General features: G+C 42.8%; 1 protein-coding gene across 2 annotated transcripts in view; it reads left to right on the forward strand.

Annotated features, from left to right (window-relative positions):
• The window catches only part of ITSN1 (intersectin 1), a 221,749-nt gene that overhangs the window by 119,980 nt on the left and 83,140 nt on the right, over nt 1-18,629 (forward strand). Inside the window, exons 17-21 of one of the 2 annotated variants that reach the window (XM_004386976.2) lie at nt 4,196-4,323; nt 6,110-6,339; nt 8,236-8,357; nt 10,091-10,105; nt 16,847-17,094. In XM_004386976.2, the coding sequence (XP_004387033.1) occupies nt 4,196-4,323; nt 6,110-6,339; nt 8,236-8,357; nt 10,091-10,105; nt 16,847-17,094 (743 nt within the window). The remainder of the gene's footprint in view (nt 1-4,195; nt 4,324-6,109; nt 6,340-8,235; nt 8,358-10,090; nt 10,106-16,846; nt 17,095-18,629) is intronic. The other variant, XM_023741323.1, reaches the window with a different exon arrangement.

The following is an 18,629-nucleotide window of genomic DNA, read 5'->3' on the forward strand; positions in this document are numbered from 1 at the left end:
CACTCATTGCCTGGGTGTTTCTCCCAGTCCACTCATTGCCTGGGTGTTTCTCCCAGTTCACTCATTACCTGGGTAAATAAAGAATCTAATGACATCAGGTCTGTCACCTTAAATTTTTTCCCCTGAAAGAATTGAAAGGCTGCTTTTAAATAACTGTAATTTTACTTGAGTCTCTTAAACAGTATTGGAAAAGAATGAAAGAATAGTATAGCCATCTGCTTGTTCCCCTCTGGAATGGGACTAGGCGTTCCACAAGGACTTGGTTGTGGCAAAATAAGGCAAATCATTAACTTGTTTTTAGTATGTATTCTTTCATCCATAGATTGCCTTCTCAGAAGTTCAACTTAAAAAAAAAAATTTTTATCGATCTGTTTGTTAGGTGCCGTTGAGTCAATTCTGGCTCATAGCGACCCTATGTTCAGCAGAACAAAACACTTCCCGGTCCTGCGCCATCCTCACAATTGTTACGCTTCAGCCCATTGTTGCAGCCACTGTGTCAGTCCATCCAGTCGAGGGTCTTCCTCTCTTTCGCTGACCCTCTACTTTGGCAAGCATGATGTGCTTCTCCAGGGACGAGTCCTTTCTGATAACATGCCCAAAGTACGTGAAACGAAGTCTTGCCTCACTTCTAAGGAGCAGTCTGGCTGTACTTCTCACAAGACGCAGCCCATGGTATATTCAATATTCTTCGCCAAAACCGTAATTCTTTCTGCATGCATAAATTTTCATAAATTTTCTGCTTATCTTGGTTCATGCCATGTTAAACTCCTAAGTCCAAGAAAAGAGAAGAAGACCTGGCATGCCTGCCTGTGTACACCCTCTTGATTTTCTGACGTTTGATTGTGTATCTCAGCAATGTCTGACTTGGATGAGGGAAATGATAGAAAAACTTCGCAGTCTTCAAATCTGGGTGTAAGGACCAGAGCCTTCTGTTACCGTATTTGACATCTGTTATTTTGCGGCTGCCACAAGCTCCATTTCTTTGGAGGTACTTGAAGCTGCGGCTTGTGTGGACAATTCCAAAGATAGGTCCAGCCTGTCCTGTAATGCCGCTCTACTCAGAAATAAATGTTATTTTTTTTTATATTTAGGTATCTTTCCTCATGTATATGATATGTTTTAGAATTGTTTTTAAAACTTTCTCGTTGGCTTGATTTTTTTTCTGTAGATGTTTTAAATTTGTTTCTTACTGATTTTCATTTTATAGTGCTTCTCATGTATTACTAGCTTTACTTCCATCTGTCTTGACTTTGTATCTGATAATTAATGAGCTATAACTCTACACCCAATTTCCAGGGCCCAGTGTATAAAGGAAATGTGCAATGTGATTATTTGATAAAATGAGGACTATTTCTGCACATGGTCTCTAGTATATTAACAGTCATTACGGCCCTGGCCATCATCCGTTCTGATGGGTCAGCGCTGTGCGTCCCTCTTGCTCAATATAGTGAATATCACCCTGCCTAGAAATACATTTTTTCCTGGACGAAGTCAGAACTTTTCCTTACTAATATATAATCAGTTTACTAGATCATCAAGCTAAAATGATATTCTTCCCTTGTCATCTCTAACTCTTTAACTCGTTTCTATTTAATTTCAGCTCAAGTTAATTCTGTTTACTGGTTACCTTTTTGTATTCTTGCAGTAAGAGTAAAACCTAAATAAAGGGGCACTGAAACAAACAAAGCGTAAATTCCCATGTGATGAGTGGCGTCTACGAATTCGACAGATCTCGGAGCTGAAGGAGAACGTAAAGATGCCCCCGCTGCCGGCCCACGTTAGGGACCCGCGCGCTTCGAATCCCGCCTTTCCAGTTCAGGGCCATTTAATTATCATCCATGGCCAGAAATTGTTCTTTCTGAACCCATTTAAGAATTTTATGCTATTGAAGATCAAAGTTTAAGGCAGGAAAAAAAGTAAATCTTTCAGTCACTTTTCGCTCTTTCCTTTAAAGGCTGTCTCAGTGACTGGACTAATGATAGAGCAGGCCACCCCTCTCCGTGGGGAGTGGACTTCCTGAGTGCTGACTTTGGAGCTCTGGCCCTGCTTTTAGGACATTGAGAGTTTGATTTAATGTCACCCCACTGCAGTTTTCCTTTTCATTTAGAGGTGTTAACTGGAACCACGAGCGTAGATTGCTCTAACAACAGGAATTGTGCCATTTTCCGTTTGTCTCTGAAGTATCAAATCCAGAGTATTAACCAGGTTTTTTCATTTGTAGTATTTGAGATGGCTATTTATGCTTGATTTCAAATTACTACGAAAACCAATACTGCTGAATGTTCCCACATTAAAGTTTTATATCCCATGGTATGGCAGTGAGAAAGGTAATGAAACATGGACTTCTTTTCCTCCGATGTTGATTTTCTCCTCTGTGTTGAACTTTAAACAGTCAGAGTGAGGCCACATCTTTACTCCCCAGTCTCCCTGCTTGCCCTTGCCTCTCCCTGGCCAGCCTCCTGTCCCAGGCGCCTTTCCTGATTGGGAAGCCACATGCCCAGACCTGCTGCCATAGAAAGTAGTCCACCAGTTTGTGCTTAACTAAGTTGCTTCTTCCTACTGCATCCTGCCTGGATATTCCCAGTCATGTGCTGGGTTCCTCAATGAAGCCCCTTCCTTCCTCCCCCACCCCCCACCTTCCTCCCACAACCTCCTAATCTCCAATTAAACTTTACTTTGTTTTATCTTTGTTCCCTTTCAATGCCTCGCAACTGTCACTTAAAGTTTACAAAACACATGTATATGCATTTTAACTTTATCTGCAGAATAGTCTGTTGTTAGCTGCCATAGAGTTGGCCTCCAGGCTCATGGTTACCCCGTGGACAAAGGGATCGTTGTGATCCATAAGGTTTTCCTTGGCTGATTTTTGGAGGTAGAGCTCCAGCCCTTTCTTCCTAGTCTGTCTTAGTCTGGAAGCTCTGCTGAAACCTGCTCAGCATCATAGCAACACACAAGCCTCCCCTGAGAGACTAGTCTAGCCAGTAGAAAAAGGTTAAGGTAACACTTAAGGCTTTTCTCTGGTCACAAGTGTATTTTAACATTCACCTTGCACAGGCAATCCCTCTACCTCTGTTGTTCAGTCTCTGAATGAGTCTAAGGGTAGCAATATAGGGCCAGGAAGAAACCTGTCCATTTGGTCTTAGAGTGAACAAGGCGACAGAAGACAGGACAGGCTTCGGTCCTTAAACCTCACCATGTAGACTCCTGGGCTGTCCACTTGGAGGATTAGCTCTGGTTCACCAGACCAAGAAGTCAACCAGAAGTCCACTGTTAGCTTTAGTGGACACTTGGACTCCTGATTTGTTGTTGACCCAAGTAAGAGAAGTTTCAGTGACTAAGTCTGTACTGACCATGTGATTCCTATGTAATCAGAGGGTTCCCCCTCAACAGGCCTTCCTTTGTTCTTCATACTTTTGGGTGTTTACACTTCTGACTTGAGTACTTGAAATACCATAGAATGCGTTTTATGTTCAGTGGTCTGTTGAGGAAATTCCAGCTGTTCCTGGGGCTCCTTTCAAATGAGGAAATCACATCCCATGAGGTGATCATCAAGGTAATAGTTTTGTACTTTCAGTCTGACGGCCAGTTTAGTTTGGGACGGCTGACAACTTCTCACATGAATCCGTTAAGAGGAGACGGTCCTGGAGGAGGTGTGGTTTGAAGAAGAATAGACCCTGGGGGTAAGACTGAAGTCGTAGAGCAGAGGCCTGTCCATTTGTTCTAAGGCAGCGTATCACATGGAGGAGCTGAGGTTGAATGGAGGTAGTGTGTGAGGAGGTCTGTTATTTTCAAAGCCAGTAGAGGCTGTTGTTGACTGGATATCAGAGGAGCCTTAAGGTTTTATCCGTGATTATTGCCATATGTTAAAGCTGGCTGAGTTCTGCCATTATTGCTGAGGTCTGTAGCAGTGTAGCTTCTCTGATGCCTTCTCTACTGCCAAGTTCCTTCTCAAGCAAATCATGGAAAATGGTTATCATGTGTTATGGCCCACTGAAATAATCCTGAGCGGCTTCTGGAGATAGGTCATGTCAAAATATAGAGTGATTTCAGTGTTCCAGGTTAAACTTTTTTCAAATCTGAACTGTTACCTCCAAAGTTCCCTAGGCGTCCCCACCAGGAAATGCTGCGTGTGGATCAACAGTTGAAACGCCCAGTCCGCATGTCAGTATGTGACCTGTTTCTTGATTCTTTATAGGAACTAAGAGAAATACATAACAAACAGCAGCTCCAGAAGCAAAAGTCCATAGAGGCTGAACGCCTGAAGCAGAAAGAACAAGAGCGAAAGATCCTAGAATTAGAAAAACAGAAAGAGGAAGCCCAAAGGTGAGTCTTTTGAGTGGTGTGTGTGTGAGTGTGCATGAGCAAGCAGAGGTGCAAACACAAGTGTATGTGTATATAAATCTTTGCGTGTGTAAGTACCCCCTGAAGTTTTTGTTAGCTCCCAGAGCTTTCCCTACTATGCAGATAAATGGAATTAGATGAGGAAGTTGGGATACTCGGTGTGCTCATTTGCATGCAATGACCAGAGTAGGTTTCCAGTTATGGCCCTTTAATACCAGTGGTGGTCAGAGTGCAGGGTTTGAAATCCAAGGCCCTGAGCCTGCTCTGCGTGGCTCTCTGTGGCTCTCCGGTAGGACTGGGCCACTCCAGCTTCTTTCTTCTTTTCTTCAGCTGCAAATTAAACTCAATACAAAAGGAGAAAATTTGCCACTGCTGCTTATCTACAGAGACATTTTTGTTTGAATGATTGTGTTTGTGGGTTTTTTTTAAAACTTTCTGTAGTAAATTGCAGCAATTTATTTTCGAACTTTCGGGGTGTCTGATTTTGTTATTGGACATTTGCTTTTAAAGCTTCGATTAATTTTAGACTCCTGAGAAGCAAAAGTGACCAAGTGTCTCAACGATATGCTATAAATTATAAAATCTGGTTACTGAAGTTAGACTGAAAAGATGAAGAAATAAGATACTTCAGGCAAGTCCATATTGGGCTGAGCTCCGTTAAACTGCCAAGACTCACGCGTGTTTTGTTAGGACTTAACGTAGCATGTGTGCCTGCATGCATGTATGAGCATGTGTGTAACTATTACATAGTTTTTTCTTTTAAATCAGACTATCATTCTAGTATGTATAGTATAGTAGTCTGATTTTTTTTTAATGCCAGTGGGTAACTGACTAGGGTCCCAAACCAGTTTAGAAGACCATTTTATGGTTTTCTTGGGGGTAGACTAAGGATTATTTATGACTTTGTGTGTGTTGGTTAACTCTAACTCTATCCTTTTCTTACCTCCAAAGTTTATAAAATGCTTCTATTATTCACACTATACCAAAAAAAAAAAAAAAAAAAACCCACGAACCTGCTGCTGTGGATTCTGACTCATAGTGACTCTACAGGACAGAGTAGAACTGCCCCATAGGGTTCCAAGAAGCGGCTGGTGGATTCAAACTGCCGACCTTTTGGTTAGCAGCCAGTGTCTTAACCACTGCGCCACCAGGGCCCCACACTGTGCTGCACTGAAATGTCATATTCCCACGGAGTAGAAGGAGCCCTGGTGGTGCAGTGGTTGAGAGCTCGGCTACTAACCAAAGGTGTGCGGGGGCCGTACTCTCGGGACTTCCTCCAGTCTCTGTCAGGCCAGCAAGGTCAGGTCTTTTTTTATGAGGTTGAATTTTATTCTACATCCTTCTCCAGCTCTGTCCAGGACCTTCTGTTGTGGTCCCGGTCAGAGCAGTCAGTGGTGGTAGCTGGGCACCATCTGGTTGTACTGGACTCAGTCTGGTGGAGGCCATGGTAGTTGTGGTCCATGAGTCCTTTGGACAGAGTTTTTAAATATTTTTTGTAGTTAAATACCAGTTTTAAAGTTGAGGAGTGTTCGTTATTTTTATAGTCACCTTATAAAATCCATCAGAAATTTTCTCTGTGTTTTTCTACATCACGTGCCTTGTCTCACTCCGGTTTGGAGCCCCCAGAGCGTGTCTCATTCGGTCAGATCGCTCTGTCTGAAGAGCAGTGTCCCCTTGATGCTGAATGTCCCATTGACTTGTGAGAAGAGACAAAGTTGTGTTGAATTGGAATGTCTTCGTTGCTGTAATCGAGCGTTTCTGTTGGCAGACGAGCTCAGGAAAGGGGCAAGCAGCGGCTGGAGCCCATGCAGCGGGAGGACGAGCACCAGCGGCCGAGGAAACTCCATGATGAAGAGAGACTGAAGAGGGACGAGTGTGTCAAAAAGAAGGACATGGAGGACAAAGGCAGACCAGAGGTGCAGGACAAGCTGACTCGGCTGTTCCTTCAGCACCCAGAGCCGGCGAAGGCAGCTGTCCAAGCACCCTGGTCCACCGCAGGTAACGGAGGCAAGAACAGATCTAGGAACTGAGTCATCTTCTTGCCCAGAACCCTTGAGAAACTTCCATATCTTATCAGACCCCATCTTAGCTAACCAGTAGACGCGAAAAGGCCAGTCCCTGTGTCGTGGCAGTGCGGCTGGTCTCCTCAGAGCTCTTTGTTCTCAAGCACCATTAACCAGCCAGTTGCCATCAAGTCGACTCCGGCTCACGGCGACCCCATGTGTGTTCAGAGAACTGTGCTCCATAGGATTTTCAATGGCTGTGACTTTTCAGAAGTAAATCACCAGGCCTTTCTTCCAAGGCACCTCTGGGTGGATTCCAACCACCAGCCTTTTGGTACTCAGGGGCTTCTCTGGTGTCTGGTAATTCTGCATGGCCTGTGTCACACCAGCAGCCAGAAGTCCGTACGGAGTTAACAGAATGGCGTGAAGCCCATCACTGAGCCTCAGGCACACACCTGTACACCAAATGGAGGCGTGAGCTTTCCTGCAAAAAGAGCCTTCAGCTTCTCTGGTGTGGTGTTTTCCCTGGGAATTGCCGAGCTGTCCCAGCAGCAGGGAGTGCCTGCGCTCATGTGTCGTGCAGTCTCCTCTGCATTACGCTGTCTTTACGTCTTTTGAAAAGAGCGGCTTTGTTTGCCCTTTGACCATAATTTACCTCTTTAAAAAACTGATAAACGAAAGATATCTAATCTGAAATAGCTAGAGAAAGTTATATAATATTGGATGCAGGCTGTAGTGAATGTTTGAAATGTGGCTCTGCAGTACTGTACAGCTTTGCAAATAATACTCAGCCGAAGAAAGTGATTGTTTTTTCCTCTGAATGGTAAAGTACGATGGTATATATACAGAAAAAAAAAAGAAACCCACTTTCGAGCGACTCCATGCGGGTTTGTACGGTGCCTGTCTGCGCGGTGGGCGGGGGTTGGAGTGAGGGACAGAGCTGGATCAGGCTCCTTCTGCCTTAGTGTGCATGCAGCCTGGAGGCCAAAGCTGACAAGTCTTACATCCACACGGTAGCAGCCCTGACCTAGGAGGGTAAATACATTTTTTGGTATTTTTTTGAACTGAAAATCATTTCACTCTTACTTAATCTTAGGCAATTAATTTAAGTCCCTTGTGCTTCCTCCTGGTGTAAAATGAGGATTTTTTTCTCCCTTTCAGTCAATGGGAAATTTTGCTTATGCACGTGAAGACCCATGGAGATAACGCGTCCACCTCCCTGCCTCTCAGAGAAGATAAATGTGTCTGAATGCTGCGGCTGTTGGGTGTAGTGGCTCAGGGAGCCGTTACGAGTTGTTGTTGACCAGAACCCAGAATAGCCTCTGCTTGCATGCATTTTTAAAAATTTTGTTTCATTTAAAATCCCAATTCTTTTTATCCTGAGTCCTTAGGCTTTTTTTGTCCCCCCTAAGAAATGCAGAGGAATACTCATTTCACCAGGAATTATTAGTGATAACCATTCTTGGTGAGATTAACACTTATGTCATTTCCATGGTTTTTTAATAAGTTGTGCTTTTTTGCTCCTTTCCAAATGAGCTTCCTCCTTGGCTGATTCAGACTTTGAATCACTTCCCAACTGCTGGATTGTGCCCGATGCGTGGGTGGGAGGAGGGTTTGGTCCACACCAGGAGGCAGAGTGAGGGGACCTGTGGGTAGCCTGGTGCGCACACAGGGTCACCTGACCTTTGTCCTGGAGAGTCAGCTAATGACCTCTCAGGTGGGCTGAGTGCTGACGTCAGATTCGGCTGTCCTGTGACATTCCGTGTTTCAGAAATTCCTAGCTCAGGTGTGAAGGCGGGCAGCAGAGGACATGTGGTTACGTGAATTGTCGTGCCTTTCTGTTCCGTGTAATGTATGATTTTTTTGCCCTCCCCCCATCTTCTGTAAACAGAAAAAGGCCCGCTTACAATTTCCGCCCAGGAGAACGTGAAAGTGGTGTATTACCGAGCCTTATACCCCTTTGAATCCAGAAGCCATGATGAAATCACCATTCAGCCGGGGGACATAGTCATGGTAAGACAGACGCCAGCGGGAGAGTGATTTCTGTTGGTGATTATCGCCTGTCCTCTTTCTGTGCTGTGTTGGACAGTTTTTTGCAAGTATGGAATCCAGTAATCTGGCATCGGGTTAGGGATGTATAGGCTCATCTGCCTCCTTTCTCTTAGAATGAAAGATGACATTCTGAAAACTTACCCTAACATCATCTTAAAATAATGTTACTAAATAAAAGGTGTTCTTATCACAGCCTTAGCATAATTTTTTTTAAATCTATGAATGTCTGATAATTTCAGAGTTGAGGTTAGTACTTACACACTGTGAGTAATCCGTAAGAAATAGTTTTAAGCACAAAATATCATCATTCTCACAATTGCCAATTATAACTTTTTATCTTTGGATGACAGCATCTTTTCCCCTTTTAATTCTGTGAACTGTCTGAAAAGTGATAAATTAAGTACAGTGACTTTGCTTTCCTACTGCATACACGATTAACAGATGAAAATTTCAGAATTTTGTTTTGTCATAGTTTTTTAATTCTAATAATAATTAAGTATAATCTTAAGATTGCAGTTGACTGCTAACTATAGTAACCCGTCCTAAGAAAGAAGTAAAGCGATGTGGTTGACCTAGATCATTTTCTAAAGGAAAACAGTAGCTCCTTGATCTAGTTATTTCTTTAAGAATAAAATTCTTAGAAGTGGTTAGATTTTCTTTGCATTGATACTAGCTTTTTTTTTTCTTTTTAAGATGAGACCCATTCAGAATTTTAAAAGAACAGCTGAAGTTAAAAATTGAAACACGTGTTTCTCATACTGGGACCACGTGTCTCACCCAGGTGCCCGCCTGGTGTGTGTGCATCACACCTCCGTGAGGAGAGGGCGCTCTTCGGTGAGCGGAGTAGAAGGAACAGTGTGTTTGGTCCCCGGAGGGATCAACGCCTTCTCCCTTTATTTTCTGATAGCTGCTTTCTCTCTAATCACTATGGGTTGGAAATAAGGGAGACAAGCCCAAAGTTCCAAAATCTTTACAACTCACAGTCACCTCAACAATAATGAAAACTCCTCAGATGCTCCCCACGCCTTTAGTCAGCGAATGGCTGCTGAGTGCTGGCTCGCTGGTTCTTTACCGCCGGAGTTGTGCAGGACTCGTGAGTCGGGGTGCACCCTCTGTCCACGTGAACCTAGCAGTGATAGTTTGTAAGCTTCCTCCTTACCTCACCATCTCTCAGTTCCTCCTCTGTTTTCTTCTGCTCCGAGTCTACTTTACTCGTATTGCTTCGTATTTGAAATGTTGTGTCTTTTAAAGCAAATGAATTGTGGAATGTACGAATACCCTGCAATAACAGGAATCTAAAAACTGAAAATACAGTGTGGCTTTGGATAGGGTCTCATTCATTACAAAGTTTTTTTTTTTACATTGTAAAAAAAAAAAAGCCTGATATTTTCACAGCTGGATCTTGTTGCAGCGCAAGGTGCAGAAAAGTAAGGCCGTCGCGTCTTTATGAGGAAATGTGTACGATCAGGAAGTGCTACAGATGAACTATATCCTCATGAAAAAATGTTGCTATTTTTCAAGGGAGCATATTTGGGGCCGCTTCTATGATCCTTATCCTGTTTTGGCGATCTTTCCTGTAGTTGGCTTAACCAGCAGCTTGGTTAGATGAATAGAGTTTAGATATTCTGGTAAGAATAAAATGTCATTAAACATGTATTTTGCCTTGCTTTCAAACCTTTGCTTTCCTGGTGGAGGTTAAAGGGGAATGGGTAAGTGCTCTGTGGCTGTCAGGAAGTCTGCATCTTATTCCATGTTCTGTTCTTTTAGATCGCCTGAATTCTGTGTAAGCACGCATACCTTTGGTTGGTGTTGAGTCTGTGTAGTAAGTTGTGCTTTAAAAAAACGGTGTAAATGCTCTGAGTTTGTGTATCTGGTTTTTGTTTTCTAGATTCCATTTTTAATGCGGCCTTGAAGACTCTGCATTTAGCAAGTTATTAGGTCAAGTCTCCATCTCAGGCCATGGACAAAACCAAGTTCCAAGTAGATTAAACTTAAAAGCTAAAATGCTAAAAATATTAAAAGAAAAAAAAAGGAGAAGTTTGGAATAATTTTGTGGCTAAGAAAGGCCTTTCTAAGCCACAAAAAAATAGAAGACACAAAAGACAAAGGTGGACAGAGTTGACAATATAAAAATTGGAATTTCTATATTGCAAAATATGAAAGGTTATGGCCTTACTACATAAAGAGCTCCAACACATTAATAAGAAAAAGAGCCACAAACCTTGGAAATTGGTAGAGGATATGAAGAGACATTCACAGGTGAAGAAAAGTTAATGATTTTTAAAAATATGTGAGAAGATGCTTATCTTCCATGGTGATCAGGAAAATGCAACTTAAAACAACAAGGTGGCATTTTTCTTCATCTGTCAAATGAGCAAGTTTAAAAGTTTCATAATACCCAGCTTTGTCAAGAGTATGAGAAAAGGGAGGAACATATATGCTATCAGCAGAGTTGTATAAATTGGTTAAACCATTTGGAAGGCAATTTGGCAATACCTGTTAAAATTTAAAACTCCCATTCCTCATGACCCAGAAATTCTGCTTTTCCCTCTCCCATAGGCTGTTTCTTGGTATATGCACAAATATATGTGTCCGTGCGTGTTCACTGCAGGGTTGTTGGTAAAAGCAGAAAAGGAAACAGCCCAAATGTCCATCAGTAAAAGGATGGTTCACTGAATTATGTTTAGCCACAATAAATACAATGAGATATTAAAATATTATAGAGATCTACATATACAAATAAGCTGTCCAGTGAAAAAGCAGAAACAGTATGTAGAGTGTAATTTGCATTTTTGTTTAAAACTGCATGTGTGTATATGTGGGTGTTTGTATATGCATAGTTAACAGTCTTGAAATACATGCATCATATTGTTGGTAGTGGTTACCACTGGACAGTAAAGAAGGGCTTTTGTGTTTGATTTTATACACTTCTGCATTATTTTCTTACTTACAAATGTACTACATTTCTAACTTTTAAAAAACACTTTAAAAAAAAAAAAAAACTGACTTCAGAGACAAGTGTAGCAGAGAATATTACCAGCGCTGGAATGACGTTTACTTTACCTCAGACATCCCAAATACGTAATGAAGTATGCCATGTACCATTAGGTGTAATTTATTGTTTTCCTGGAGGAACAACAGCCTCTTCATTTTGCACAAAATGCAACACGACACTTCAAATCCATTCAGCGGTATTTGTGAGGATATAAATCAACGCAAAAAATGGAAATTGACATGTAGTAGCAACAGTTTTTTTTTTCATTTCATGAAGTTCGCAGTTAAAGGAACAGACGTGAGATCAGGTGATAGAATACCACTCTCCTCGGGTCAAGCACCAAGGGTTCACTTTTACTTTTGTGGACACAGCAATCGTCAGAATCTCAGATTTCTCAAACTTCTTTGAAAAGTAACTCACGATACATGTTAGGTTTCACAAATCTAAAAAAAAGATTTCCTTTTTAATACAGGAAGTCTTGGGGAGGGGCTTTAAAGAAAGATTTTCATGAAATTTGATTATCAGCCCACTTTTCTCCAAAAATATTTTTTCATGGTTCATGAAAATTTGATGTGATACTTTGTACGTAGCCCTGTTCTAAACGTTGATGATCCCAAAAAAATACAAGGTAATATCTGCCGTGTTGTTGTTGTTGGATGCCATTGAGTTGCTTCTGACTCATAGCAACCTCCTGCGACAGAGTAGAGCTGCCCCATAGGTTTTCTTGATTGTAATCTTTTGGGAAGCAGTTGGGCGCTTAACCATTTGCACCACTAAGACTTCTGTGCCTGCCATTCATATGTTTAAAATCTTTTTAGAAAAGCAGGAAGAAACACAAAAAGCGAGTGTGTGATGAAGTTTTCCATGAATGCTCCCTGTAAGTGCTAGGCATTTGAAAGAGAGAAGAAACCAGTGTGAGCTGATGTGTTCAGGAAAAGACTTCTTAGTGGAAGCTTCTTGGTGAGTTTGACCTTGACAGTTAAGTCTTAGAAATTTTGGAATAGGTGGCCTCTCTTCTGATCGAGGAGTCCCTATACTTGAAGGGTGAATAAATCAGATGTGACTTCTGTAATGTATTGGGATAGTATTAGGAATTAAAAGGCTTCAGCTGACTGCTGTTTTGTTGAGGTTTATCCTAAGAACACAGGCTGGAAGACATTTTCAGAGATCATCTAACTCAGTGGTTCCAAAATGCTGGTCCTTGGACATAGCTGAGTACATCAGAATTACTTAGAGAGTTTAAAAAAACAAACTAACATTCCAGGGCTCACCCCCAGAGATTCTGAGAATGTTCAATCCATATACAGTCTTCAAAATCCAGCGCAGGTGGTTCTGTTAGGGAGTCATTTTCAGGAACCACTGATCTAACCTAATCTCTTTTTCCTGTCAGGACTAATCCTAAATCCTATCTGGAAAATACCCTCTTATTAATTTCCAAGGAAGAAGAAGGGACTTGTTTACCATTTATCAGCCATCAACCAGTCAATTCATTCTGGAAATTTTTGTTTTCTAACTTAGTGTTACTCTTATAACAATTTGAACTCGTTTCCTTCCTTCCTTGTTCTTTTGGTGGAGAAATGGTCCGTTTAGGAGTATTAGGGGAAACTTTCCATTTTGAGCTAGCAAAAACGTGAACCATGTTCTGCCACCTGCAGCCCTCAGCACATCCAGGCAGCCGCTACCTAGCAAAGACGGCAGACATTAGACATACAAACGTTGAGAAAAACGGCGCATGTAAAGCAACTTAGTGATTGTTACTGGGCTTTAGCTAAACGTACTATCTGCGTTTGACCCTTGCGTCAATACCCTACCAAGTGCAGAGTATCATTACTAATTAATTAATTATAGTTACTAACATTTTGTAGACTAGCTCTGTAACATCATGCTTGGTAAAGTAGAGGTTCAGCAAAAAAGAGGAAGACCCTCAGTGAGATGGATTGACACAGTGGCTGCAACAGTGGGCTGAAGCGTAACAACCGTTGTGAGGATGGCGCAGGACCGGGCAGTGTTTCGTTCTGTTGTACACGGGGTCGCTGTGAGTCGGAACCGACTCGACAGCACCCAACAACAACCACCACTCTGGAACATACTCCCAGATATGTAAGCAATATCTGGGGTTTGTTCTTCTCACTTTGATGGTGTTCCGCGAGAATGACCTCATGCTTTGGGGTGTTGCTGTGGGCCTGGTTAAATGAAATTGCATTGCTTTAAGATGATCTCATTACTATTAAAATCCCCGACTTACAGCCACCAGCATATGAATCGACTTTATGTAAAAGTCGACATTACAGTCAGCCACTTCTATAGAAGTCTGCCTAACTTTTCTTGGTATGTCATAAGCTCGTGTAATATTTTTCCACAGCTGGATTGGCAATTTGGATAGTTTCCCAAATTCAGGAAGAAATATTTTTTCATTTTCATGTTGATCTTTGGTGCTTTTTCTGAGTGGTTAGTATAATTTAGATCTCAAGAGTGGGTTTTTATTATATCTTCCTTAAAATTAAATTTTAATTATCCACTAAAATTAATGGATTTATATAAGAATAAATCAAACTGATTGAGACTAAAGTTTGGCCAAGTTGATGGGTGAATTTCCTCCGTTAACAGTGAAATACTGAACTCACTTGCCCTGAGGGATGGGAGGGACTCTTGCTTGCAGAGAGAAGAGGCTGACCTGGCGCTCTCCCCCCGTCCTGAGTGTACAATCACACTCCAGTGGTGGGGCTCCTTTCTGTCCTATCTGGGTGACAGGACTGGGTGTGGTCAGTTAACTAGGGTGTGAGCTAGACCTGCCCACGGGGTGGAGCATTTCCTCAGGGCTTCAGATCTGCTTCTACTGTCTCTAAAGGATATGATTAAATAACTTAATTATGCAGGATATAATTAAATAAAAGAGCTGGGAATCAAGGAGGCCCACCTCAGGCAGGCCAGTCGGAGCCCCAGACAGACAGTGGTCAGGGATTGAACTCCACCCCCTAGAGGGTTACTGGCAAGGAGACAGACCCAGTGAGATGAGATTCCAGGCATGTTCCTGGAGCAGATTGTTATCTACATGAGGGGGAAGTGGAGGGCAGGGTTTCAGGGCAGGGCCAAAGCCCAGCTAAGGAAACTGCAGCAGAGTCAGAGCTGGACAGCAGGAGAGGTGGCTTTTAAAAATCTGCCATTAAATCCTTCTCCTATACTAGGCAATGTTCGAAATACAATCAGTCCTCACAACAACCATGGTACAATGGGTACTCTGATTACCCCCATGTTACAGATGAGGAAAGTGAGGCACCAAGAGATTAGACTTGTCCAAAGTCGACAGTTAAGTTGTGGAATCAGTATTTAGATGGAAGCAGCGTAACTGCAGAGCCCTGCATCCATCGTTACACCTGGCGGTCTTGGGGCCGTGTTGTGGTGGGTTTGGCTCACGTTTCTCACTGACTCCTGCCTGGTGGTGTCCTTGGTCCTGGAGTAGAAGTGAGGGTGGTAGGACTTGGCTGATGAACTTGAGAAGTCAGGGAGGCTGCTGTGTGACCTGGCGTAGAAATAGCTGTTTCCAGTATGGAGCAGCTGCAAGGTTGCAATGCGTCCACCAGTATATACAAACGAGGAAGGAAGGGCATATAGCCATTTGGTGTTTAGCATAAAATAAGATCCAAGTGGAAAAAATCATCTTAAGTTTTCACCTGGAGAAACAGCTGGGGCTATGCAGAAGAAGGACAGTAAAAAGAAAACAGTGTGGGAGACTTGAATGAAAGCAGCTCACGTGTTCACATCTGATAGACGTGTGAACAAGCAGAACGCAACTGCAAAGCCAAAAGCAGAACCTTTGGAAGTATTAGTGCACCTTATCTGAGGGAACTCCTTGGTGGTTTGGAGAATTCTCAGCTGTAGGAGCCCTGGTGGCGCAGTGGTGAAGAGCTCAACTGCTAATCAAAAGGTCAGCTGTTCAAATCTACCAGCCGCTCCTTGCAAACCTTGTTGGGCGGTTCTCCTCTGTCTTATAGGGTCGCTATGACTTTTATCCTTGACAATAAAGGTTTCCTAAGATGGAACGGAAACCCTGGTGGCGTAGTGGTTGAGAGCTACAGCTGCTAACCAAAAGGTCGGCAGTTCAAATCCACCAGGCACTCCTTGGAAACCCAACGGGGCAGTTCTCTTCAGTCCCATAGGGTCGCTATGAGTTGGAATCGACTCAGCGGCAATGGGTTGGGTTTTGATGGTTAAGATGGAACAGCAAACAAATGTCCCGTGCTTACTGAATATTTTGTAAATACCATGTAGTATTAACTAGTAAGCCATGAATTCTACTACTCTCTCCACCCCTACCCCAAATATTTTTTTAAATTCAAATAAGATAATGAAGATTATGTCCTATTACTCTGCACTGAGTGCAGACAGACATTTGGTTTAATAGTCCTCCCCCCCTTTTTCTTTGAAACTGAGTATTTGAATGGATTAGAAAACTGGTATTTTGCCGATTTTTTCAGTAGCATTGTTGTGCAAGACCCGAACACCCACTTCTGGGCTTTCTCAGCAGCAGCATTAACATCCAGTGAGGTGTTCCATGTCTTATCTCCTTAGGCAGCGTATGCAGGGCTGAGAATAAGAGAGTCCCTGACAGACTGTTATCTGAATTTACAGCAATGAACATAGTTTTCTAAAAGTGAATGTAATTGGACTCAAACTCTTTCCGCTGTTGCTCGTAAAATAGTGGGGCAGCTTGTAAAGTTGGAATTAAAACAAAATGCAAACATTAGAAGCACTTGGCGTAATAAGTAGCCTCTGAAAATCTGAAACAGCAGAGTCCTATGTTCTCGTGTACTTTTGGGATATTAGAGTCAAATTCATGTGAAGGATTATAGGGCCTTAATAAAGTCGATTGTTGTGTAAATCACTCCCTTGATGTTCTCCTCATGTATCTGTGGGATTTTTAAATGACTGAACACAGTTCCGTCTCCCTTGGAAACCATCCAAGCCTGTGTTTTTAACGTCCTTGTCTCTGTGCTGAATAAATGTTACTTAGTTGTTATTTAGATGACTAAATTTATTTTTATTGCACCCTTTGCTTTCAACTTTAAATAATAAATGCAAGTCAAAAAAATTTTTTTAAAATAATTATTTGACTTCTTGAGTGATGAAGCCTGTCAGATTACTTTCCAGTTCAAAGTAGCTCTAAAAATTCACGCTGTGTGCCTTAGGTCTTCCAGCACTTTGTCCTAAGTGCCGTCATTAGAAAAAGAAAAGGCTAAAAAAGTATAAAAAGTGCGAACTTGCGTTCTAGTACTCACTGTTTTTTCAGTTAATGTTTAGAGACCGTTTATCCAGACACTTGGAATAAAAGGAAGAAGTCTCCACGTTGCGGGTCAGTGTGAGAGGGTCAGAGGCCGAGGGCTCTGCTCCGGAAGGTGTTTGGTGTATTTGGTGGATTTCTTTCCACTTAACGTCAAGTGTGGTGACTTTTCTGCAGGTGGACGAGAGCCAAACGGGAGAGCCTGGATGGCTCGGAGGAGAGCTCAAAGGGAAGACGGGATGGTTCCCCGCAAACTACGCAGAGAAAATCTCAGAAAACGAGGTTCCCGCCCCAGCCAAACCAGCCACCGGCCCAGCATCCGCCCCTGCGCCCAAACTGGCGTTGCGAGAGACCCCCGCCCCCTTTGCAGGGCCCGCCTCTGAGCCCTCCACGACCCCCAACAACTGGGCCGACTTCAGTTCCACGTACGTGTAGCCGTGCTGTTTCCGATCCTTTCCGAAATCCCAGCTTAGTAATCTTTGTCTTTTTTAATCTTTCTGTTGGTCTTGTGCTGTCCCGCTTAAGTGAAGGAGCTGGCTTGTTTTCATTACGGCTTTATATTCTCTGAACCGGCTTTAGCTGCATCATTGCCCGAAAAGTGACTTAGCCAGGTACAGCATAAAGCCTATTATCTTGTTCAGTTAGATAATTTGTCTGTATCTTTCATTCTTGTGGAAGAAATGGAGGAATAGAGTTCCCTAATAATCTGTTTTGACACCCATGTCAGCCAACAAACGTTCAAAGGCATTTCCTGCATGTAAATAGCGTATTTTTGGCTGGGTTTCAGAAACTGAATTCAGTCATGTGGTTTTGAGTAAGATAGGAAGCCGTTTCCTTTATAATCTTTCCACTGACATTAACGCGTACAGATGAGCAGCAGCGTGAAGAAGAGAGTCAGGCTCTTGGTCGCTGTCCTTCCCGTGTCCTTGGTCATCTGGAAGTGGCATTAAAAAGCAGCGTGTGGGCAGGGCTTTGACATGAGGGCTGAGTGCCCACCATGAGACCCCCTGTCCACGCTGCGGTTATAGGGCTATGATTTAGACATCCGGTTGTCTGAAAACATTTTATTTATTTAAATTGTGCTTTAAATGAAAGTTTACAATTCAAGTTAGTCTCTCATACAGAAATGTATACACACATTGTTATATGACCCTGGTTGCTCTCCCCATACTGTGACATCACATTCCTCCTTTCCACCTCTGATTTCCCGTGTCCATTGAACCAGCTCCTGACCCTCTCTGCCTTCTCATCTCACCTCCAGACAGAAGCTGCCCACTTAGTCTCATGTATCTGCTTGCACCAAGGAGCACTCTCTTCATGAGTATCATTTTATGTCCCACAGTCTAGTCCAATCTTTGTCTGAAGAGTTGGCCTCTGGAGTTGTTTCAGTTCTGGGCTAACAGAGAGTCCAGGGGCCATGTCTTCTGGGGTCCCTGTAGTCTCAGTCAAACCATTAAGTCTGGCCTTTTTACTAGAATTTGAGTTCTGCACCCCACTTTGAAAACATTTCATACTAGCATGCAAGTGAAAGTAATTTGAATAAGTATTTTTAAAAAATGTTTTCAAGTCTCATCACTTTTCAGAAGAAACACATTGGAGGCAAGGAGTCAGGATGTAGAGCAGGAGGAGGAGGAGATGGAGCCGACACAGGGGAAACGAGGCTGCTGACCAAGGGCAGGAGGAAGAGGAGGGAAGGGTGTGAGGAACAGCAAGGCGTTCCTACTTGTCATTTCACGTAAAAGGTGGTGGGTGCTAACGAAGGTCCTGCTTATCCAATCTCTGCTTTCAAAAAATGGCCTTTTAGATCATGGAAGCCCCACAGACACATCCAAACTCCCTGAGCAACTGAATTGCTGGGCGGAGGGCTGTGGGAACCATGGTCTCAGGGAACATCTAGCTCAATTGGCATGACACAGCTTATAAAGACAATGCTCTACATTCTACCTTGGTGAGTAGTGTC

This window comes from Trichechus manatus, unplaced genomic scaffold, assembly GCF_000243295.1.
Source record: "Trichechus manatus latirostris isolate Lorelei unplaced genomic scaffold, TriManLat1.0 scaffold00177, whole genome shotgun sequence".
Lineage (NCBI taxonomy): Eukaryota > Metazoa > Chordata > Mammalia > Sirenia > Trichechidae > Trichechus > Trichechus manatus.